Source organism: Haemaphysalis longicornis, unplaced genomic scaffold, assembly GCF_048455015.1.
Source record: "Haemaphysalis longicornis isolate Haplotype H1 unplaced genomic scaffold, Haemaphysalis longicornis Haplotype H1 scaffold_1, whole genome shotgun sequence".
Classification (NCBI taxonomy): domain Eukaryota; kingdom Metazoa; phylum Arthropoda; class Arachnida; order Ixodida; family Ixodidae; genus Haemaphysalis; species Haemaphysalis longicornis.
The window spans coordinates 57210144-57235831 of record NW_027526203.1 but is presented as its reverse complement, the minus strand read 5'-3'; the positions used below and the strand labels follow the sequence as shown (position 1 = coordinate 57235831).

At 48.0% G+C, this 25688-nt stretch overlaps 1 protein-coding gene across 1 annotated transcript in view; it reads right to left on the bottom strand.

Annotated features, from left to right (window-relative positions):
• Positions 1–25688, bottom strand: part of LOC144176474 (uncharacterized) — a 41626-nt gene that overhangs the window by 5969 nt on the left and 9969 nt on the right. The window contains exons 3-5 of the mRNA XM_077705213.1: positions 21488–21636; positions 3238–3297; positions 174–267 (exon numbers count right to left, since the gene is read on the bottom strand). Coding sequence (XP_077561339.1) covers positions 174–267; positions 3238–3297; positions 21488–21636 — 303 coding nt within the window. The remainder of the gene's footprint in view (positions 1–173; positions 268–3237; positions 3298–21487; positions 21637–25688) is intronic.

Sequence of the window (25688 nt, the reverse complement as noted above, 5' to 3'; positions counted from 1 at the left end):
CAAAAACAATTTAACACTGCTTGGAGCATAAAACGCGTGCAGTGACCACATTGGCTTGGCAGCCATCCAGCTTTGTAGGACAGCACGCTTTACCACATTCACGGTGCAAAATCACCACCTGTGGTTACGCGTGCCCATCAAATGCGCGGCACGTGAAGCGAAGGCCGACTCACCCCTGCCGCCCGTGCCCCTGCGGCCACCTCCTCGAGGCTGGTTGCCAGGCAGGAACCTTGCCAGCGGCATCAGCTTGTTGGGGTCAATGTAGAACTGGACAGGCGGAGAGAGCGCAGTGGCGATGGCGGCCAGGCAGGGGCTAACGGAAAGAGACTGTGGCCTTGCCAGTCTCAATCCCTCAGCTTTCACACGTTATTACTGTTAGAGGTACAGCTGAAACATTTTGCACCAGTGTCGCACAATGATAGGCCTCGCGAAATTTTTTTTCGTCAGGAAGTCACAAAAGCTGCCTCCTCCAAAAAGCGTTTAACTGGCGTTTCACTTGTTTGTTCAAATGCGTGGTGTAGAAGGGTCATTCCATGACAAGCGTCCCCGCCGTGAAGTCGACCATCCTCACGTGGCCCACAATGCTCCCTCAAAGTGTTTTTGTCTAAAAAAATATTGTTCTTTTTCTAGCCGCCCTTTTATCTCCAGGATTTAAAGCAAAGTTACGTCTGTCAAAAAAAATTCATGAAATATCACTTCTTTTTTCAATCACCACCATTTTTTCGTGGACACCATGATGAGGCCTATGCCACATCTTTAAAATATTTTCGCTTTTCTATGCTGTGATTATGCCGTTCAGAAAATGCACGATGTTGAGCATTTTAAAACATTTTTAGCAAATACAAGCGCATTCTCTCAGTCAATGAAGCAATTCTTTCTGTATTTCACCATAGTGGACAATTGGTTAAAAATATATTGACACTGAAAAAAAAGGAGAAATGTGCGAGAAAACATTTGCCAAATTCGGAAAAATCTCGTTCCTGGCCCATATTCACCCCAAAATTGCACATTGTTGTACTCGCACTACAAATATAAAATACAGTTGAACCTCGTTATAAGAGACACGGATGTAAGAGACTAATGGATATAAGAGACACTATTCACCCACATGGTTGGCCGCCCTATCTTTCCCATTAAATTGACCTCTTTTATAACAGACATCGAATATAGAAGACAGATGGTTATAAGGGACAAGTCATCCTTGAACTTTAATCAATAATCTCTCTTGTAACAGGCATTTTAACTACTTCAGATGCAGTGCCACCAGTCACTAATTACAGTTGCTTCCATTGTGGAAACACAGGTGGACGACAGACGCCTGCAGTCGCTATTTATTATAACTTATGTTTAAATTTATTATATTTATATATAACTCATATATTTATTATAACTTATTAAATGACAATGAGAAGCCCTACCAATGGAAATGCAACTTACAGAAGTGGTTGAAGCTTATGCCATCCATTAGAGCGCAACCGCACATGCCGGCTCTCCCACTCGCGTAGCTCCCAATCAAGAAGTATCGCAGATGTTGGAGTCCTGCAAGCGTAATGAATAGCCTGAGCACACAGCGGAAGAAGCTCTGCACTCTGGCTATTCATCAGGCTTGTGAACTCAACGCCTACGATCCATCTTCCACAAACAGTGGAAGGAAAGAAAGCTTGTAGAATCGGTTGTAAAAAACAGTGTAAATACAGTCATGGAGCAAACAAAGATTCAGAACTGTTTCATAAATTCTGGGGGCCAAACATAAATTACAATGAGATCTTTTGCAACATGCTGTAGCGTTCTTTTGAGCTTATTTTAGTCATACGGTGCCCACACTGAAACCTGCTCTGATTAGTAAGTGAAAACATGGTTCCCTGCTTATAAGAGACATCTCGTACATGAGACAAAAACGGCTCCCCGGTACGTGCCTCTTATAAAGGGGTTCAACAGTACAAGGCATTCACTAGTACAAATGATCCCAGTTTATGTCAGAAAGTGTAATCAGAACCGTCTTTGTTTTACCAGAGCAAATTTTGAATCTGTACACCGACACTGCTTCACCAGGTTGTTCCACAAAGGATCTTCTCTGCACGGCATGCACCTGCCTGCATGGAAGACGCACGGGCCAGTGGGTTGGCGCTGCAAGAATACCTTTCCCTGCAATGGTATTTCGTAGTGTAAAAACGGGAAAAAGCGATAATTCGCGTGTTGGTGGGAGAAGTACAATGTGGAGCTAGTTAGTGGTGGTGCGCCCATTCTATGAGCACGTGTAGACTAACGTCTGACAGGACATAGACGAGCATTTAAAGCATTGGTGTATGTTACACGTGGTATCTTTTTGTATGCTGAACATTATGAAATAAACAGCAGCGGAGTCATCGAGTTACGTGGATTTCCTTGTATGCGGTAGCGGGAATCGCATACACCAAGCAGTGTCGGTGTAGATTCAAAATTTCCTCTGGTAAAACAAAGACTGTTCTGATTACACTTTCCGACATAAACTGTGATCATTTGTACTAGTGAATGCCTTGTATTTTATATTTGTAGTGCGAGTACAACAATGTGCAATTTTGGGGTGAATATGGGCCAGGAACGAGATTTTTCCGAATTTGGCAAATGTTTTCTCGCACATTTCTCCTTTTTTTCAGTGTCAATAATTGTCCACTATGGTGAAATACAGAAAGAATTGCTTCATTGACTGAGAGAATGTGCTTGTATTTGCTAAAAATGTTTTAAAATGCTCAACATCGTGCATTTTCTGAACGGCATAATCACAGCATAGAAAAGCGAAAATATTTTAAAGATGTGGCATAGAGCAGCCCGTGGCCTCATCATGGTGTCCACGAAAAAATGGTGGTGATTGAAAAAGAAGTGATATTTCATGAATTTTTTTTGACAGACGTAACTTTGCTTTAAATCCTGGAGATAAAAGGGCGGCTAGAAAAAGAACAATATTTTTTTAGACAAAAACACTTTGAGGGAGCATTGTGGGCCACGTGAGGATGGCCCACAATTTTTACGGAACAAATGCGTGATGGTCGACTTCACAGCGGGGACGCTTGTCATGGAATGACCCAGAAGTGAGGCAAGCCCTCTACTAGACCAAGTGCACACTGGCACTTTTGCCACTTACTGCCACCCTGTTATTCCAAGCACAGCTGGAAGCAGGAAAGAGAAGGAAGCAGTTGTTGAGGGCACTGCACGGTACTACTCTGCCGGATGAAGAAGACCCCTCAAGTCGTGCCTCACCTTTTGCTGCTTGGGGAAGGAACTGGACTTGACGTCCTCCTGCAGCTTGACCGAGACGTACTGCAAACAGGTGCAGTCAAGGAGCAACGCCACTCTTCAGACAATGTCACCACAACGCTGCTACGGTCCTTGCAGTAAGAAAACGTTGCAGCCGACATCTACGTTTGGGTCTTCCGATGTAAGACGCGACAGCATTATTTCGACTCTCAGGGAGCGTTTCTGAACGTAGTTGCTGTATTTACGATCTGCGCTTCACGAGCACTGAGGGTCAGCGAAGAGAGAAAGACTAGCAGTGAGGGTATTCAATCACCCTTTCAGGCCCCAATTTAAGGCCCTCGGCGCTTCTGTGGCCTAAGATAAGAGCAGCAAAGGTTGTGCCTGCGGGGTGTCGGTCAGTTTGAGCAAGAGGGTGGCAGTGTTTCAGAGTGTTTATGCTATGATTTCTACGCTGGACTGAACATTTTTGCTTTTTGCAAAAAGAGAAAGAGCTGAAGGGTGTAACCTGAAGACTAGGGCGTCAGGTGCAGCAGCTCCTTCCCTTGCCCTCCCATCAGACTGTGCTGATCTTGAGGTAATGAGCTGGTCAAAGCTGTCTCCCATGTCTCGATGAAAGTAGAATATGTAATGCTTGAGTTCTTCCTTGAGCGTACCCTTGGACATAGCTAGGTTGTGTGGAAGAGGGTGGATGTTTCCACCGATCATACTCGCCCACATAGATTTGTAGATACTTGTGTTGGTTCATGCTCTACAGAATGCGATTCTTCGGCATTGAGAATGTCTTGATGCAAAGAAAAAAATCGTGTTCCTATGCATAGGATGAGGAGACAATGTTTTCTTTTGAGGGAAATACAGCAGTTGAGGTCGCAACGAGCACGGTATGTGAGTTGCCTCGCTCTCTTCCAGACCCTAGTGTAGGGGTATCCAGGTGACGTTAACTTTCTGAATTGTGGAAGGGAGTATCTTACTGAAGTGTCTAGGTATTCCCTCTGCAGATAACAGTCTAATGCACTTTGAGAGTTTGTAAAGATGTTACCGCTTCGATTCGATACCTGCACAAGTTGGATTGCCAAGAGGATGTCTCCAACTTATGTTTCTGTGTCCCTGTACAAAAAAGGGCCATGCAGTCACAAATATTGTCTAAGTAGTCAACAAAAACAATTTATGCCTCGTACTTTTGTACATGCCGGAGTCAGTGCATACTGCGGTCTCATGATTTTGGAACTTTGCTCAAATGAACTTGATCCTGCCATATCACCCGTTCTTGTGTAGGTTTGGATCCACATTTTTGATAGAGAAGAGTTATTATGCGGAGTCGTTGTGCTGGTGATATGTCCATCATTGCGTGCAGTCGCTTCTTTTCAGAGGGGTGCTTGTCTTCCATTCGATGGCCTGTCTCGATTTTGATTTCCCAGCCCCTCATTGGTGCTAGGAGCTTGGTTTCTCTGATTTCTGCAAAACCCTTATGGCAACACAATGGTGAGGGTCTATTCATCACCATCATCATCAACATCCTATTCAACATCCTATTTAGGTATACTGCAGAATGAAGGCCTCTCCCATTGACCGTAACCGCTCTCATCCTGTGCTGCCCGAGTTCATTCTTTGCCTCAGAATGTTGTTATTTCATCCCTCCATTGAGGTAATAGCCGTCCCCTTTTTTTAAACCCGTCTCTATGCTGTCCATTCTGTCACCCTGGTGGTCTACCGGTTGTCGGTTAGTCTCACGCTCAAAATTGCAACGCTGAGGAGTGCCTTATATTTATGAGGAAAATTATCCACTTGTAAGGTTGCATCAAATATAGTCGCAATGTCTGTATAAGACTGCCAATCCTGAGGATTGTTTGCTTTCTTTGCCTTCCTATACGCTCTTTTCTTCTGATTTAGGCACCCCTTTGTGCTTACAGTGAACCACGGGGCATTAGTTCTTGTTCTAATTGTAATTTTTGGAATGCACACCTCTTCTATTGCTCTAAAAGTATATCGGGAAAATTACCCAGTTCTGGTCGGCAGTACGGTTTGAAAAATTCACTTCAAAATCTAAAGAAACGCTGGACAGAATGCGCGTAATTTTGTCGGTATCGGCCTTATGATAATTACAGATGTATTTTTTGGTTTTTTCTTTCGATGGGAGGGGCAGCAAGCAGAGCACAAAACAATGGCCACCGACTTCTTCCAGTGTACAGGCCTCCGCATTGATAGGTTGATTTGTGAAAGCAAAATCCAAAGTACAGTTTCCCCATGTCGGTGGATGCATGAGTTGCGTTAGGTGAAACAGCTGCAATGTATGAAGAAATTGTGTGCATTCATGTCGGATAGACTGTGTGCTGGGTGAGAATGTTTCCCAGTTTATATCTGGGTAATTAAAGTTGCCACCTAATATAATAATGCACTGTGGAAATCGATCACAAACTTTCTCAAGTGAATTATGCAGACGATCTACAAAATCAGGATAGCTCTGCGTTGGACGATAGCAAACACCAATTGCGTATGCTAGTCCAGAGAAATTGCATTGTCAGCACAGCAGCTCAAGAGGTGTGCCCAGAGTGAAAACAGTCGCCAGATAATCCCTTTTTGCTACTATGATAACGCCTCCTCCCCAAGATGCAGACGGGTCTCTTCAAAAGACAGCGAAGCTATTTGATAGTGTTAATTCTTTGTTTTCAATGCTGTATGTGGCACAGGTATCTGTACGAAGAATAATTTCAGCCGAACATACACTTGCCATTGCCTCGACAACATCAAGTTTGGGAAGTAAGCAGCGGAAATTCACCAGAACAGAAACATCACGCTTCAGACTATGTTTGGCTAAAAGATTTAGCGCTTCCTTTGAGGTTCCCGTCATTTAGAGGGACCAGCGTTATGCAATGGACCTTTTTCCAGTAGCGATCTGCGCATGCGCGGGCTGCCGGTTCGCCATTCTTGGCAGGCGCCTCCGGCAAAATAAACAAAAGGGCGACCCCCAGCTTTCTGTTTGGGGAGAGGCTATGCTGTCCAGCGCTGCGCGTTTTTATTTTTTCTCTTTCAACAGCTTGAAGTGGGTTCGTAAGTGCACACAAAAAGGGCTTTCTAGGGAAAGGGACAAAGACATTTGAGGCTGACCACGCTGGAAGCACATGCAAGCCAGTGAGGGAGTAACAAAAATGAAAAAAAAAAAAAAAAGTAAAGAAAACTGGGCGCACCGACCACTGCAAATTAGTCACGGGAACGACGCCTGCTGCCGTGACATTCACGTGAAAGGCACGGGTGACCGGTTGGTGTGGAAGGGGCTACAGTACCAGGATATTTTTTGTGGACGAGTTCTACGAAAGCTCGACTTTTTGTGGGCATGCATTGCTGCCAATTTTAGTTCGGCGTGGCGGCCGCTAGGAGGATCGGTACTGGAAAAAGGTCCATTCCAACTGAAATGATGTGCGTGAAGGCGCTCACTATTGCCCGCCACATGAAAATTCCGCTGAAAGAATTCAGAGAAAATTGGGGGTGGACTACACGGTTCATGAAGCGCAACGGGCTATGCATCCACCGTTGAACGACGATATGCCAAAAGCTTCCGATACAGTACAAGAGCCAGCTTCTGAAGTTTCACCGCTTCGAGAATGATCTCAGGCGCAAGCATGACTACGATTTGTCCCAAACTGGAAATGTGGACCAAACCCCCGTGTGGTTTGATGCACCAGAAAACACCACGATTGAACTTCGAGGTGCGAGAAGTGTGTCCATGCGCACGACCGGTGCAGAGCGATAGAGACGCACCGTGATGCTGTGCATTACGGCGGATAGCAGGAAGCTGCCAACGTACGCGGTGTTTAGGAGGAGGATGCTCCCGAAGGAGAAGTTCCCTCATGGAATTATTGTGCGTGTGCACGAGTAAGGTTGGATGTCCGATGAACTTGTTGACTGGGTGAAGACTGTCTGGGCCTGCTCAGGGAGGCCTGCTATGACGGAAAGCCCTCCTAGTGCTCGACAGCTTCCAAGGTCACCTGACAGAGCGCGTCAAAGTCCGGCTCACAGCCACCCAAACGGACTTAGCCGTGATTCCTGGCGGGATGACATGCATGCTGCAGCCGCTCAGCGTCAGCGTTAACCAGCCGTTGCCACCCGGAATGGATGGCTGCAGGCGATCATGGGAACACCCCGTCCGGGCGACTGTAGGGGGGGGGGCATCGCTGCAAAAAGTCTGCGAGCTGGTTTTGAGTGCGTGGCGAGCGGTGTCATTTGGCACTGTTGTGAAAAGCCTCAAGGTGACAAGCATTTCAAACTCAGTGGACGGTACCGAAGACGATCGCCTCTGGGAGGACCTCAGAAGGGTTGAAGCTTGAGCCAGTTGGTACATATCTTTAAAAGTAGGGAGCAGCACAATGAACGGAACGAAGCGAAGACGAGACAAACACAAGTGCTTACTAACAACCAAATTATTTATTGCATCGGGGCGCCAGTTTCATAGACGTTGGTCGACCACCAAAATAACAAGGAAAAAAGGAGGAGGGGCAGGGAAGAAGGAACGAGGGAAAACCGTACCTAATTCATTTCTATAAAATGCACAGCAATGGTGACAGGACACATGAGTCAAGTTTTCAGATAGCGAATCTCTTTCTTGGTGTACAGTTAAACCTCGATGTAACGAAGTCGGTAAAATTCGTAATTTACTTCGTTACATTGAAATTTCGCTACATTGAAATTCGCGGGAAGTGTTCATCCCGTGAAGCATTTCCTGCAAAAGAAAACGTGGCGCGCATACACGGCTGGCGCACTCTTTCTGTCTCTATCGGAGCTTAATCGTCTACGCGGGCATTAGAGTGAACCTCATGGAGCGTTTTCTCCCCGCAAAAGTGCACCCCGCAAGCCACAGGCGCGCTGACGCAGCCGCGGAGACAACCCGCGCGATGTGAGTAGCTCCGGCGACCGCTTCCGCTCGCTGAAACGCAACTCGTGGGGCAAATGAGAGGGGCATGCGAGGAAAAAAAAGCGGATTACGTGGGCGAAATTTTCACTGTAAAGCGCCATATGCGCCGCTTACGAAAGCACCCATCAAAAATCCTCGGCATGCCCGAGCGCTTCGAAGCTCCCGCCATAAGTTGCGCGCCTCCCCATTGGCGAAACTGGTCAGGCTCCTCCCACTACCGCGTGCAGCGCGAGTCACTTCCTGGCGCAGAAGCCGCCGCCGGCGCGCAATCGCGGACGTGGGTGTGAAAAAAATGCGCGCACAAGGCTCATAAAGATTCTCAAATGCCTGCTGGAACGATGAAACCCAACAAGCATGAGCGAACTCGACCGAAGGGGAAAACGGCGGCATGCGGCGGCGGCGGCGGCCCCGCAAGAGGCGTTTAGGCTTATCACCGCGGAGGATGTTTGATGGGCGCTTTCGTAAGCGGCGTGCATGAGATTTTACTGTGAAAATTTCGCTAACGTTATCAGCTTTTTTTTTTTTCTCGCGTGCTCCTCTCATTTGCCCCTCGAGTTGCGTTTCAGCGAGCGGTTGGAAGCGGTCGCTGGAGCTACCCACATAGCGCGGGTGCTCTCTGCGGCTGCGTCAACGCGTCTGTGGCTTGCGGGGCGCGTTTTGAGTTTTTGCGGGAAAAACACTCCATGCGGTTCACGCTGATGCCCGCGTAGACGATTAAGCTATGACAGAAACAGAAAAAGTGCGCCAGCCGTGTATGCACGCCAGGCAGTTTGTAGGCAAGGGGCTCACTCACAGGCCCGTGGCTCGCGGCATTGGGCGGCCCGTGTTGCCGTTCGCGTTTTATTGAGACCCCATTTCGGCGCTTGCGTCTCCCAAAATATACCTCTACAGCTTAAATTTCGTGCCTAGTTCTCCATGAAACTTCGTTACATTGAAATTCCGGCAAACGGGACTTCGTTACACAGAGGGTGAAAATACATGGTGTGCATACACTTGAAGTTACGAAAAATTCCGTGGTTCATTAAATCGAGGGTTTCGTTACATTGAAGTTCGTTACATCGAGGTTTAACTGTACTAATACAATCTTCACTGTGCTGAACAATGCAAAGAGCCTCGTAAATCTCGCATACCTTCTGCTCCCACTAACGGCCCAATATACTGCACAGATATACTACTTTTTTAGAAATGAATCTGGTGCGGTTTTCCCTTGTTCCTTCTCCACCCCTCCTATTTTTTTTCTTTGTTGTTTTGAGTGGTCGACCAGAGTGTATGAACCTGGCACCCCGATGCAATAAATCATTTGGCTGTTAGTAAGCACTTGTGTTTGTCTCGTCTCCGCTTCACCCCATTCATTGCACTGCCCACTACTATGGGAGGACGCCGACGAGGTGAGCTCTTCCACGAGCAAAGAAAGCGAAAGCGAGTAAGAATAATATGCTTCTGCTGTGTCATTTGAGTCTCTCTTACACTTTACTGCAGCAACAGAAACAGCACAAAAGCCGCAGCGGGCCGCCATCAGCCTGATTTGTGTAAGGACCCCACCCAGGCAATATTTTAGGAAAAAAAGTGCAGCCCTTACACGAGTACAGACGATAACTGGTGCGACACCTGGGAAATGTCCTATTTTAGACCAGTACCTAATTAGAGGTGTCCAAAGACCCCAAACTAGCAGTTTCAAGTACCTCAGCATCACACTAATGAGTAAACTTACAAGGTCGATACACAGATACCATTTGCGCTTCAGCACGACTAAACTTGGTATTTTGAGGCACAAAATTAAGACTTTGCCATCTCCTGTCAAACTGCTTGTAGCGGAACAACCACGCAAGGCAGACCTGGGCCATGGCTGCCCTTAGCGGGGACGATAACTTTTATGACACGGCGAGTTTGTTCGTGATAATGATGATAATTGGCCCATACCCAACGGGAGATTCAACATCCTCCCGTGTCTAAGATAATCAATGGTTGAACAATGGATCCGCAATCCTAACACTTTGGTTTTCTGTCCGCAGTCAGCCCTTGCGAAGCGGTCGTGGAATTCGTCACCTCTTCCATTTCCATCGATGCATGCGCCATCAAGCAGTCTTCAGCACACCCAGGCGCCGCCGAGGCGTAGCGTACGACAACCAAACTGTGTGAATAGCTCGCTGAAGCGTTTTCAGTCCCTTAGGTTTGTATAAACTGTAATAAAGGTGGTGTCGGGCAATTCTCAAATTTTTGGTGTAACCGTAGGTTTGGTGGAGCGAGTAGAGTGGTCTTCCCCAATCAGTATGTCGGCTGCCTCAAGTTTTCCTTTCAGTCTTTTCACCTTCTGAGAAGCCTGCTTTTGTGCTGGGTGGCAGAGTACTATGCGGCTTCACTGCTTCTTGACCACATCTCGCTGTTTCTTGGCACTGACAAGCAGGGAACAGCAAGGTTTCTTCTGCCGTTTCAATTTCAGTTCGATAAAACGACTGAGATTCACGCGTGACTGCAGCCTTTTCAACTACTTCGATGGTAGGCGCTGGTCGGGTCTTCATGTAGCGGAACAACCACGCAAGGTAGGCCTGGGCCATGGCTGCCCTTAGTGGGGACGATAACTTTTATGACACGACGAGTTTGTTTGTGACAATGATGATAATCGCCCCATACCCAACGGGAGATTCAACACTGCTTGCTTTTAATACGCTCGTAAGACCCCTTCTAGAATATGCAACGATTGACTGGGATCTTTCAGACTAAAAAGGACATCAATTAGCTCGAAAGAATTCAGAGACTGGCCATACGTTTCATTTACAACCGCTACCGTCGTCATTTAATGAATATAAACAACCCAACTGAATTAATAAATATAAACAAAACAATGACAGTGCAAGCTCGCAGGAACATAGCTAGACTTAAGTTTCTTTACCAACTATGGAACCGCAAATTTCTGCTTGACCCCTCATTGTACTACAGCCTCTTTTATCCCGGACAACCAGGAACTATCACCCTATAAAATTCACTCCCATATTTGCTCACACAAAACAACTTCGAACACTTTTTTTCTCTCGTACCATAAGTTACTCCAATGCGCTGACTCCTGAAATATTTCAGTCAAAAAATGCACATACCCTTATTGAACGGTTACAAGACTGACTCTTCGCTTTTATTAGATTTGTATAATGCTCCCTCACCCCGACCCCCACCTTTTTCTTTTTTTCCCCTCTCTGTTCAATCACACCCGTATCTGTTGTTTTTTTTTCTCATCTTTGCATTTTTGTGCAATGTGCTTCTATATGTTTACCTTCATGTCTATTTCTACAATCAATGTAATAATTTGTGTACACCACATCTCTTGCTTGGGCCACCAATGGCCACAGTGCAGAATTGAATAAAAAAAAATTGTAGCCGTACTGCATATCCACATTTTGAATTTAGTAAGAACGGGAGACATGATGCTAAAAAAAAGGAGGTTAGGATTTTAACAATTTTCAAGGCAGTGGGCATCCAGACCCTGCTTGACAACCATAATCTCCTCTCCTGTTTGCTCGATACGGCTGCTGCCGCTACTGAATGAAAACCACTAGAGGTGGGCAAATATTCGAAACTTCAAATACTTCCTGAATAGTGTTTGCTACTCAATTAGGAGTGCAGTTTCAACCTATGCAGTTTTTGAAGTTTTCAAATATTCTCAATTTACGAACAATAGGGCAATAAGAATTGGCTCTATTGCAGAACATGCAAACCCTGGGCAAAACAGGCACGCCAGCTGAAGTGAAACGCTGCTAGTGTAAAAAATTAGGCCGAAATGAAGTTTGCTGTCAATATCGTGGCAAGAGTGAGGAATCGAGAGTTACCGCTAGCAGTAAAATCATACCAGACAATAGCAAAGCCCTCTTCAGTGAATGGAGGGACCAGTTATTGACTGCTGTGAATACTTCCCACATTCACAGCATGTTGAGGAACCCGCATTTTTTTATGGAAATGTACACCAAACTTTTGTTCGACTGCTTTGCAATTAATTGTTTTTAAAATTTTTGGTGCCATTTTCTTATGACCCACTAGCACCGTAAGTCGGAATATAGGTTGACATTTCGTGCCACAAAATTTGCTGAAAAGACACACCTCGACCTATATACCGGTAACTAGCATAATGTTAGTTGTCATCTGGCAGGCCACGCAGGCCAACGTTTTTAGAACAATTCAGTTTCACAGCTCCGCTCCCGAGGCGGCCGTGGTGGCGGTCACGCGAACTAGTGGCGCTGCAGTCACGCTTTGCTTCACCTGCTCCTGCTCGGGCACGCGGACAGGCGGGCGCTTTGGCGGGCGCGCGTCGTTCGAAGCGATTTCGTTCCCCCCACGCACGGAGCAAGAATAGAATAGGAGGGGAAACAAAGGTTCCTGGGGCAGCCTGATAACGTCACAAGCACTTGGCAAACGTCAAGTTTTCGGCATCTGGCGGCAAGGGAAGGAAGTGCGCAGTCATCGCCACGGCGGGCGCGCGTTCTGTTCGCGTTCGCCCAGTCCAACCCGGCCGCGACATCGCGTCGGCATTTCGCCGGGCCGCCGAAACATTCCGTGGCTGAAGCGAGAGTGCGCGCGCTCTTCTGCGCTAACGTAGGCTGAAGAGCCCGTCTTCGCGATTAATTTTCTGGCAAATTTAAACCGGCCGGTACGAGGGAATTAAAGGGGCATTTTCTTTGAACGCGTAAGCAATCTTGCGCGAGCACCAAGCCCAAAATCAAAATACAAACCTGTAAACGCAAAAAAAAAAAAAATGTAAAACCTGTAAACGCACGGCCTTATCTCGCGTGCGATGCGCTCGAAGCGAGTTTGAGTGCACCGGCCAAATTATGACGCGCGCACGCGTGCGCGCGCTCGCTACGTCTGAGATAAACGCGCGTTCCGTCCCCGCGTCGCACAGCAGCTCGAGCGCATATCGATTCACGCCTTGTGGCGAATGCTGCAAACAAGAGTATTGCTTTTAATACATTCAACCAGGTGCTGCTGTCAAATTGTTCGTCGCCGCAGCTGCGGAGCTCTGTAGGTGGCCATAGTTATCATTGTGACATTATTTGGTCGCTCGATTGCGCCGGCTGCAATGGGCGTTTCCTCTCCTATATGTTCTAGCTCCGTGCACACACGTGCGCCTGAATTATCCGGTTTCCGAATGTTTGCTTTTTTGTAGTGGAAATGCCTTCGTGTTTTGCGCCGGGATGTACGAGTGGCTACAGAAATGACGCCGCAAATCGTCATTTTTTTACCCCACCACGAAAGGCCACGGAGTTTAAACAATGGGAACAAATGCTGCACCGCAAGGACAGGCGCCTCACGAAAAAATCCAAGGTATGTGAGAGACATTTGGAAGAGCAGGACATTGTAAAGTATTTCAAGCATGTTGTAAAGGGCCAGGAGGTTTTAATTCCCCGTGGTATAACTGGAAGTTAGGGCCAGGAGCGTTGCCGCGTCTCTTTCCTGGCTTGCCGGAGCACATATCTAAGCCAAGAATGACGACATGCACGCGAAAATCACCGAAAAAGCGGAACGAAATCGGCTTGGAAGCATCGGCGGAAAGTGCGTCTTGTTCGAGTGGCTCGTGTGGAGAGGCCTCCTGGCATTACTGACAGCACTGAAGTCACTCAAAGCAAAAGCTACCGTACCGAGGACGTTTGCTGTGACGAACGGGATCATGGGTACCAAAAAGATGGAGCACATGAGATGGTAGTATACTATCTAGCCGGTTATGTGCACAAGAAAATTACGAAAACAATAGCGTGCGAAAAATGCTGTGCGTTGCTCCCAGCTTCTCCCGATAAGTTCAACTCCAAGGAAACACAGCTCAACCAGAGGTACCTGACTGAGTTGAGGTCATTCAAGCCAGGATGCCTTCGAGAGGCCTCATTTCGGCTGTACGCATTAATTAAGGAAGTAGAAGAGGTTGTGCACGATACACTTGAAACGTCGGCAGTGTTCGGGGATATTTTCTGGATTGTATTAGACAGGCTTCATGCGACTGCACTGCCTGCAATTGGTTGTAATGAGCACCATGAATTCCTCACCGCAGAGATAATCAAATGCTATTGTTTGATGCGCATGCACTTCTTCTCTCAAAAGACGAACTGTGAACTGCTTGTCACGGAAAAAGTTCAAAATGCAAGAAAAAAAGCTAAGCTGCTTTGAGCTGCCTTTCTTGCTCAGGGAACGATGCAATACTATTCTGGATTTGCAAGAAAATATATGTTCCTTCTGTATTTGCCATTTTTACTTTCTCAGTATTATTATTCTCACCATGTTATCTTCAAATAAGATTCACGGGAATGGGAAAGGAAAAAACACCGAAATCGGATTGACCAGTCTGTTCGGTAAACGGCGCATGACTATGCGGCATCAGAAACGAGCACTGTGCTTTTAAAAAGTTTTACTGTATCTACGTTTTCTTTGAAGGGTTTTTTTTTTTACAGTTATGCTCGCGCGAGGCCGCCTATGCCCACATAAGAATGTACTGGCGACGGTAGCTATAGATGTAGCCTAGATACCTAATTCCACCAGATGGAAACGGGCGCAGCAACAATGAAATGCATGTATACGAAGAAGCTGCTGCTTTGGCACGAACTGTTCCGCTAGCAAAGCGAAACTATGGTCAGCGAAACGCTTTGAAATGCGAGCGGTAACACGGTCGTGCCGCACAGCGTTTCCTCCGGTGTAGCAGACGACGCGCGGAGTGCGGAGCAAAGCATGCCTACAGCGCCCCTAGCGCCCGCGACACGCTATGCGGCCGCGCCGGATAATGGGCGCCTATGGGAAGCTGTGAAACTGAGTTGTTCTAATAACGTTGACGCAGGCAGCCCATCGGGTCCATCCAAATTGCAAAGGCACCATTGCCACCACTATCAATCCGACGTGGCGATATCTTTTTTTGCTGCGTCTCTCGCTGTAAGTGAGCATGTGCATGCTATTTTCTTCTTGCTCAAGGTAAGTTCAGGCACTTGGCACCAGTTTGCCTCAGTAAACGGCAACATGCCTGCCTAGCGCCAGCTCGGTGTCATTGCAAAAAGTGGTACTGGCGTTAGCTGAAAGGCAGCTCTTGGTATGCAACGCTTAAAAGACCTCGTTTCATAAGCACTGCACCGTGCACCTGAAACTGAAGGACAAGGTGGCGACTTTTGTCTGCAAGCATCATGCGACCCCTCAATGAACCAGCGACAACCCCAAGGCATCTGCTGGCCGCCTGCCCAGACTGGTTCTCGCGACGGTCCGCGCATGGGAGTCTCGTGCTTTGCGCTTGTTTCACGATGACATGGTCTTGCGAGTGTTTAAGAAGTGCTGCATAAGCAATTCCCTGGACTGCACAGAGGACGACTTGGTGTGTGGGAGACGGCACAGTCGTCCATCAAGATTTAAGACAGCTCTAACGAGTACCCGAGACAAAACAAGTGCTTATAGCCCCAATAAAACGATTGCGTAATTCAAATTTCCTTTAAAATTTCTCGGCTGCAACGTGAGGAACTCGACCTACTGCATAATGCAAAATATAAGTCAACCCCCTTATCTTGTATTCAAAAATTCAAAAAAAAAAAAAAAAGTACACAAAATCGTTTTATTAAGGCGATAACTTGTTTCGTTGGAGTTCTCGTTGGAGTTGTCTTAAATGTCGTCGAACGACTGCTTCTCACTGGCTGTCACCCACACAGCAAGTCATCCTCGGTGCAGTCCAGGGAATTGCTTAAGCAGCACTTCTTAAACACTCACAAGACCATGTCATTGCGAAGTGAGCACAAAGCATGGGACACTCGTGTGCAGACCGTACTGAGAGACACTCTGCAGGCAGCCAGCAAGCATCTTCGGGTATCCATTCGTAGAGACGTCACACGAAACTCGCAGACAAAAGTCGCTGCTCTGTACAACACCACAGGCGCACAGAGCAGCGCTAAAACAAGGTCTTCTGAGCATTGCATACCGAGAGCCGCCCCTTCAGCTAACGCCAGTAGCGTGCACTTCTTTTGGTGGCACCGAACTGGCGCAAGGTGCACTCGTCGTGGAAAACTTCCAAATTTTCGTTTAAATACTGCTGTGAAGTGGCACCAAGCGATTAAACTCATTTTGAGCAACAAGAAAATAGTACGCACACATTCACTGACAGCGAGAGAAGCAACAAAACAAAGATGGTGGCCCGTCCGATTGATGGTGCTTGTGATGATGCTTTTGTGGTTTGGATGGGCTCGATGGGCTGCCCGGTTGCCAAATGACAACTAGAATTATGCCAATGACCACTATATAGGTCAAGGGGTGACTTTTTGGCAAATTTTTTCAGTAAAAATCTCGACCTATATACTTCTTTATACGGTATATTCCGGCTTATACGGAATATGAACAGTTAGTCCTGACCGCCTAAGTTATCATTTTTCTTGTAGCTATGTGTGAGAGCTACATGCTAAAGCAAAAATATTAATATTCAAGAATACTTGTTTCAATCTGCAAGTCAGTTTTTACTCTTCATGCTTTATTTGCTTTATTCCCAGTCCCAAACTCGATATTTGCACACCTCTAAAAATCACTCTAGTGACTATTGAACATTTACGTCAGCAAATCTCCATAAGCCACAGGGGAAATTACTTGGGAAAATGGCTGCAGTCAGCTACATTGGCGAAGGCATCCCCAACCCGAGCTCCGCTGCCTCTATCATGTAGTGGTAGCATGGTGAATGAGTGGCGAGCAGGAGAGCTGCCTCTGTTCCGGACGACGAAGAACCGTGAGCGAAACTTAACTCAGGGTTCGTACAGGCTTCAAAAGCAAGAATTCAAGGGTTTTCAAGCACTTTCAAGGACCAGAAAACACATTCTCAAGGTCCCAATCTAACGTTTTATCTGAGATTATTTATAACTTTTTCAACACAGTGCAAAATTTTTTTTCTTGCACAATACCTAAGCACATTAGTGCATGTTTAGATAGGTGCTAACGGGTTCGTCAATGCTCCCCCACCTTTTTTTATTTTATGGTTGGTGTTTTTCTTTTTCCTTGATGTTTTGCTCAGGCTGTCTGATTTCAAAACTTAGTTAATCCCGCCTGCATCTCTTGCTTTGTCAGAAAGGGTATCAGCTGAAATTAAATCAGCGAGTGTTGCTGCAAGGCAGTACACACTATATACACGCCTGCCATTTGCACGTAAAAGCAAACGCAGATGGAGCATATGAGGCACAGCAAACATGCAATGAGCAAGCGTCCACAGACTAGATGGAAGATGCAAGATAGAGAACAGAAGCCGGCTTTCACTGGATTGTATCCTGACATGGATTGGATTGAGAAGTGCCTGCTCGCAATGTTGCCTCATAATGAAAATTCACCAAACTTGTTGCAATTTCACGCAATACACTGAAACTTGATTGTTACGATGTTTCTTTACATTTGTTGACGCCTAAAATCCACGACAAGCTCTTTAAATTCTCATGAAAAGACAGGGCCATTGATTCTCTCCAGGAAAATCAAGGGATTTCAAGGACCATTTAAAAATTCCAGGACTTTCAAGGCCTTGAAATAGGGACTTCTAAATTCAAGGGTTTTGAAGGTTTCCAAGGACCTGTGCGAACCCTGTTAACTGTTCAATGCATGGCGATATGACGGTAGCAATGATACAGGAACACCAGCCCGCTGGCAAGCTTACGGGATGACTCGGGCAGACCAACGCTCTCACGTGAACGCAAAGCAATCTGACACGGGTCGCCGAAAGGGCGGAATTTACACACAGAAGTGCCAACGGACAGCAGCCTTTCCAGCGCTTTGCGCACAGCTCGAAAAAAGTACAAATACACAAGACACATCTTCCCTAGCTGCAGTGTTCAAATGTCCCTAGAATCAGTGTCGAGGTCCTCAGAAGTTGGCACATTCTTCCCCAAAGAGAAGTTGGGGAGACAATGAGCCATGCGTGCCACGGTCGCTGCTAGCATGAGTCACTCACGAGTGCCAAGCCTGCTGGACAAGTTCCAGCATGTCTAACTTGTTTGAGGAGGGCGGGCTTTACTGCCGTGCACGAAAACTTCGCCACAGCGCACCAAACGTGTATCATGCGTGCACAGTGTAGTGGCGCGCTGAATCGTAACAAGTCGTAGCACTACACTGAATTACACTTGGCACTTACGTAGGCATATTTTGCTACCCGGAAAGTAAAGGTGCTTCTGTTCCCTGACTACTCGTATTGCTCTCAAGAATGCAACAGTGCAACCCATACAGTTGGCAACCTGTTGCCAGATGTGCAGGCTGCGCAAAAGGGTGAAGCAAGGCCGAAACCAGCATGCCAAGCATGGTCCAAAGAGATGGTGGAACGCAGCTGTCCGAACTGCACTACAAGAGAGGAAGGCAGCATGTCGACAACATCGGACGGCGGTATGGGCTCAGCAACCTGAGCAAGTTCGCAAACAGCTGTGGGACACCTACAGAGAAAAGAAGTATGTGGCAGCCTGCACCATACAGAACAGTATCCGCCAAGTGAACAAGAAGTTCATTGAAGAGTTGAAAAGGAGTGGGCGGGAGGCACCCTGAAAGTTCTGGCAGCATATCCAACGCTCGCACAAACATGCAGAGTCCAAACAGCAGCTGCGACACCCAGAGACTCGACAGCTTCTGTCGGAGGGGGACAGCAGGGAGCTCATGGTGTCGGTCGTTGCGGCTCTATTCAAGGAAGAACACCCAAGTGGCGCCTCAGAAGGGATTGAGCATGGATGCACTAAGCAGGACTGCACAGAGACCAACACAGATGGGCAAGGGCAGGATGGAGGGGCTGCAGCAGAGCAGCAGACCTAGAAGAGTGGCTTGGGTCGGTAGGAGAAACCGAGTTAAAGCGGGCTCTAACTCATATACCAGCCTGAACAGCGACGGGTCTGGACGGCTTCCCAGCAACTCTGCTGAAATGTCTGGCCCCAAGGCAGCGTGAGGCATTACGTGAAATGTTCGGCATCATTCTGGTGACGGGGCAGGTGCCCAAAGAATGGAGCTGCAGCCGCATGATGTTCATCCCCAAGGGAACTGGAGATCGCAGACGCTGGAAGGCCTATAGGCCAATCATGGTCACAGCGGTGCTGTACCGTGTTTTCACCCAGATCCTTCGGACACAGCTGCAGGTATGGGCAGAACGAGAGGGAGCCCTGGGAGAGTTCCAGAACGGCTTTCGCAGGGGCAGACGGCTGGATGACAACCTCTACGTTCCGACCCAGTGCATAGAGGTGGCCCGCCTGCAAGGGCGGGAACTGTGGGCTGCTCTCCTGGACATGGAGAAGGCATATGACAGGGTTGACCACACCTTACTGTGAAAGAAGCTACAGGACAAGGGCCTGCCAGTGGAGGTAGTGAAATTGCTGCAGAGCCTGTATGTGGACACAGAAGTGGTCGTGGAATGGCAGGGCGTGTGCTCCCAGCCCGTACGTGTCGAGCGGGGCCTCCGTCAGGGTTGCCCTCTGTCCCCTCTGCTATTCATGCTGTTCCTGAGCGATCTGGAGGCAGAGCTGGAGGGAAGTAAAATAGGCTTTGATTGGACTTATACGGAGGAGGGGAGGACAATCCACCAGCGACTACCTGGCCTCATGTATGCTGATGATATTGTACTCATTTGCACCAAGCACGCAGAGCTGTTGGGGCTGAGGTTCAGCGCACCGAAGTGTGCCATACTTCGCTGGGCCGACACGAGCGCACTACCAGAGGGAGAAGCGCTCACAGTGCAGGAGAAGCCTGTCCCTTTTGCAGCGGCGTACCGGTACCTGGGGGTGGACTTGACCACCGATCCGGACTACTTGGCTGCACATGAGCAGGGGCTTTGCGGAAAGGCACTGCGCAGCCAGAACATCCTGAGGGCCCAAATCCTCTGGTCCTTCAGCAGGGTAGAGGTTGTCAGGAGCCTCTGGAAGACGGTGCACGTTCCGGTGCTCACGTTTGCTAATTCAGTGCTTTGCCTGTCATCAGCCACCCGAGAGTAGTTGGAGAGAAGACAGAGGGAGGTGGGACGACTGGCTCTGGGTGCCCACCGGTCGACACCAAATGAGGCAGTCCAAGGGGATGTGGGCTGGTCCTCATTTGAGGCATGAGAGGCCGTGGCCAAGCTCAGCTCCAACATCCGCGCATGCTTGCTAAGCGACATGCTCCGGGTGCGGTGCATGCTGCTCGCAGGTGACGCCACAAGGTGGAAGAAAAGGGTGCGCGCACTGGCCCACAAGAACGAGGTGCTGCTACCAGTTTTAGATAACATCAAGGAGACCAGCCTGAGCGGGAAACAGCTGCGGGAGCGAGTGGTAGCTGCGGAAACGAGAAGATGGGCGGACAGGGCCGTGGCGAAACCATCTCTCCGTCTGTACACATCACACAAACACTCCATTTCCCAGGAGCACTTTTACGACAACTTGCCAGGAAGTGCAATGTTGTTCGAAGCGCGGGCTGGGGTGTTGAGGATGCGGTTGTGGAGGCGGAAATGGGACGATGCGGAGGAGGTGATGTGTGCGGTGTGTGGTGAGGAAGAGGAGACAGCAGAACACATTGTGTTGCGTTGTGAACAATTGAATCCCCACCACCCTAGTGACACCACCATGGCGGAGGCGCTGAGCTTCGCTACACATCCCCCGCCAGGGGGCACACTGGGCACGGGCGACACCACGGATGCGAGTGGAGCGCCACCGGGTCGGGTGACTAGTGACGTGGCGCCGAATCTGGTCGGCACTACGAAGCGTCGACTGGAGGAATGGCGAAGACGCGCCCGTTAGTGTGAGGAAAGAAGACGACGTACAAAACTCTTGAGGCTAGGACGTCAGGGGGATTATTTGCCCTCAGGAGTGTCCCCCCGCTATAAAGGGGCAGCCACCAAGTCATCATCATCATCATCATCATCGTGCAGGTTTGGTCACAGTGGAAAGTAAGCTGCCACTTGACAGAGCTCTAGTCCAACACAACAGCTTTTATAGGGCTTTCCCAATGACTTTGCCTGTCCACCAGCCACCTCCATTTGTTCCACCTTGGCACGCATTGCTGCCTCAACCCTTGAAAGCATGCAGCACGAAATTTGAGGGGAGGAGGAAGACAAAGGTGGGGTGAGGGGTCCCCTCTTCCTGTGTCCGCCTTCACTAGACGTAGGGTCTGAACCCCTTTCAGTGTAAAGGTGTGGTAAAGTTGCTTTGCATAAATGAAAGAATGGTGGTATACTCAAGGATCATTTCTGTCTGGCAGAGTGTCTTTGTACAGCGACGCACACCACATGGTCGCAAGAGCCTGTCGACATTTGCTGTGCCGCTGCCATGCGATGCCTGCCCTCTGTCTCCTCTTCTACTCGCACACGTGCCGACCACTAGGCCACGATCATCGCTTCTCCCCCGCCCCCCTTCCCCCCCACAAAAAACTGACGTGCCAGGGCAAGGATACGAAGTCCCGGATGGGTCCGAAGATCTCGTCGACCTTGCCCACCTGCTGCTTGTTCTCCAGGTAGATGGGGGCGTTGAAGAAGGGCACCCGCTCCTCCGTCACCTTGGCCACCAGGTCGTCCTGGCACGGGTGGCTCAGGTACGCAAACTCTGAGCACAGGGAAATACGAATACAGTCGAGTCCACTGATAATGATGCCGTTTATAACAATAAATCGGATAGAACGATTAACAACTATGGCACCGTCCACTTTCGTATGCGTTCTATGGTAAATTAAACGGCTTATTAGGCACAATGCTCCGGTGCCACGGTATCGGATATAATGATTGAATCCTGTTACAGTGCACCGAAAATGCAAGCTCCCGTTGGCTCTCCATGCCGACCACGCTGACAACACGCAGCGCAATGCGCCTCGCATCACGGTACAACCCCCTGCCCACCCCTCAGAAAACGAGTCGACCGCGTCGCTTACGAGGAAGCGAGAGGAGGAAGGGAGCAGTTTTCCTTGTGAACCCCCCCCATCCCAGCACCGGTGCCACCACTTTGGCGTCGTCCCTGTGCCTGCTCGCACCGCGTTCACTTGTGTTATGTGCGCGTGACTTTCAATTTCGCTAGCTGCCTCTTCAACTGCCCCTGTTTTTCCGCAAAGGGGTGTAAGGGCCGATGTTTTGGAAACGTCCCAGTGCCTCACTGAAGAGACGATCGTTCAGATACAGGCTGCAGACAGCGATGACAGTGACGACTCTGACAATGTAGTTGCGCACTCTACTCAGGTAGTGTCTTTGCAGGAGGCCCAATGCATTACACTGTCCCTCAGGGTCTTCATAGGCCTCCTGCGCTGGAGTTTTGGCGACATGCAGCGCCCCTAGTGGCCGACGCCTCTGGGTAGTACAAAAGCAGACGACCCCAGCCGCCCTCCGTGCATTTTTAATTACAAGGCAGAGTGAAACTTGGTTGTACTTAGTTTAAGCGCTTTATGGTGCGTTTAAATGACTGCACACTGTATGAAATAGCCCTTAAAGTAGTTGTAGAGGCTAAACAAAATAATATCCGCTCAAACAAGCCGATTTATCGGCTTTCTTTTGAGCAAGCTGTCGCGGTCGTCGCGGTGTGGGACAGTATCGCCAGGTCGAGTGGTCTAACTTCCTGACGACGATTAGCGTTCTTTCTTCTTGCGTGCGGTCGACAAAGGAAAGTTCACGAGTAGCATAAACAGGGAACGTTAGGTAACTGCAAAAGGTTGCTTCGGCGGAAGCATGCAAGCGAACCCAAGAATTGCACAGCCGACTCAGCTGACACTGCTGGCCTCACACCGCCTTGAAAACGAGTGGAAATTTTGTTTTGTATTTTCGCGAACCAAATGATCCTTGCGTAACGTCTTACGCCGCACGATTTACGAACGGCAGGGTACATTCATACTAGCGAGTAGGTGAGGCATTGCGTGAAATAAACAAATTAATCGCTATTAAAGGACGCAAAACAATCACCAAATCGCACGCCCGCTGCCTGCAGAAATGTGTACTTCTATATTTGCTTACATAACATAACACAGCCGCATACACGGCGCCGCCCCGAATATTTACATTCGATCATCACTGACTCTGTTGGTTATCTTCATCGCTAACAATCTGAACGCCGACACGCCAGTTTTGTCCTCAAATGGAGTTAGACAGCGAGACAAGAACAGAAAATTGGTCGCTTCCAGTTGAATGGTCCCCTATCTCGACACTTCGCCAGAATATTGTCAAATATTATTGGCGATTCGCTGAATTTTTTCGCTTTGCATTCAAAGCCCCCCTTCCCCATCCCACCCGATTTGCCGTCCAGCCCTCCGCTGTGTCGGATGCATGCAACTCGGCCCTTCAGTTCAAAACGTTGCTGACCCTCATTCTAGCCTATTAAGTGCGAGCTGGGAATATATGATGCAAGAGCGTAATTAAGTAAAGTGAGCGCAAACAAGGAAAGCGAGCGGCCTCTCGGTTTGCCCGACGTTTTACGGCCACTACTTTCGGAATCGCAAAACAGATTTCAGGCTTCTGACGACCGCTGAATTTTGTCACTGAGGCATGCAACAAAACGGCAAGCTAATGCTGCACCATGTATTCGTAACGGCGACGCGAACGAGCACTTTTTAATGACAGTACACGCATAGTGCGCAGGTACGCAAAAGAGCGGCGCACCGGAGCAGACGAGCCTGCGGTCCGCCGGACTCGCTGGCTTTTTAAAGCGCGATCATCGCCGATTGCGTCACTCTTCTTTTCTGATCGGCTGTTGCTGAAAACTCCTTCACCCAGAGTATTAGTTTAAACTAGAAGTTTCACTTCAAATTTCACTTCATACGACCATCGATGGGTGAACCTGCGAGTGGCAGAGCGCCGTCACGGTCCCGGCACTTTCGTCGGTGCTGTAGACGAACTTAGCGCTGCAAAACTTTTTCCCCTAATGCCAAGTTGATCGCCTGAAGAGATCGGACTCGTCGGGAATGGGCTGATGGCCATGTCGCTAAACAGTCGGGAGCATCGAGCTCATTTTGCTTCTGTCAACACAGGATCCTATGGGACCCGCGCAGCTTTGTACTACTCGGAAGTACTGCCCGGAAGCCGCTTGCGCAGCGCCCCCTGGGCAGCGCAGGAGGCCTATTTGCACCAAGGACCTTTGGCTCAGCTAGCTGAAGCAATTATAGGTGCTCTTGAAAAAGATGTGTGCCAGCTTCACATGCACCAAACAAAGCTGACCGACTATAGCTTCTTTTCCACAAATAAGCAGTAAAAAGACCTTGCTTGCACGTGAATAAAATGTTTTGAGCTCTGTATCATCTTTTCATTTTGCAACCCGCTTTTAACAATTATCGGTTATAATGATGAGATTTCCTTGGCACTTGGATGTTATTATAAGTGGACTAGACTGTACACCTACCCAACTTTTGCCCTTTTATTATAAACGATTGGTACAACTGAAACACCAAAATCCTTGTTGCACAGCTCTGTTGCATATTTCAGAGGTTAGCTACAATGCTGTTTCGCTTGTAGTTTTACGTTCGCCCAAAATTTCAGCTGAACTGCCTTTCCGGCAACACTTTTTAATATTGCTCAGCAAGCGAATGGGCATTCATTTAATTAAGCCCAAGTTTGTTACTGATGTTTGTGCTGGATCTGTTCGGCAAGTTCACCTCTGGCATCCAATCCCATCTCTGCCCTTTGCTCAGACCAGACACCAATCGCATGGCAAGTAGCAGATGAAGAATGTTTCGTATTAAAAACAAACACCCTGTATACGTGTGCATGCATCCTAGCAAGTGACAATGTCAGGAGAAGGGATCAACACCATCGTCAGCCTCTTTATGTCCACTGCAGGACATAAGGACGAACGCCATTACCTTGCGACGCCCAAATCATTCTTTGCACCCCCCCCCCTTGATTTGCCCCCTACACATCGGTTGTATGCCATTCTTTTCAATGACAGGGCTGGCCTATTGTTCCTCACTTGAGTTTTCTTGCCTAATGACCCCCAGGAATTATACGCAGGAGTTCTTTGCTAGTACAGTTGCAGAAGCATTTTTTTCAGGTGTTCTCCAGACTTGCTGAGTAATATCATGAGTATGGTTAGACCACAGACTAGTCTCAGCTGATGGCACTGCTCTAGCACAATCACGTAAGGGAGCACTGGAGATGTAAAATACTTAAAACAGTGCATTTTCAGTTATTGATTTGATTGATTGAAGGGTTTAACTCTTTCGTTACCGCGGGAAATTGACCAATTTTGAGAGGTCCAACAAAATATTTTTTTTGTGCTATACATATTGGTTAGGCATACATTGCAGTGACATAAAATGCAGATTATTCCACGCGCTTTTCAACGACACCAGTTTTAATAATGTTTTCCTAAATAATGATTGCGAAAAAAAATATCGAATTCGAAATTTTTGTCCTCGCGTGGAAGAAAATAAGAAAAAAGTAAGTTGTGTATAATAAACGACCAGGAGTAGAAAAAATTTAGAATATACATTTTGTAGGTAGACATTTCAAAAACCCGTCCTAGAAAAAAAGTTGAGTTGCGCAGTACAGTTTGTCAGATATAAAAGAAAATGTTAGCCCGCGTGGTGCCCGTGCCATGTGGTGAAGCCCAACCACTATTTCAAATTTTGCTATTTTGGATGGTTCTCTAGAAGAAATCTGGTGGTTTCACATTATTAAAGGCCCAAA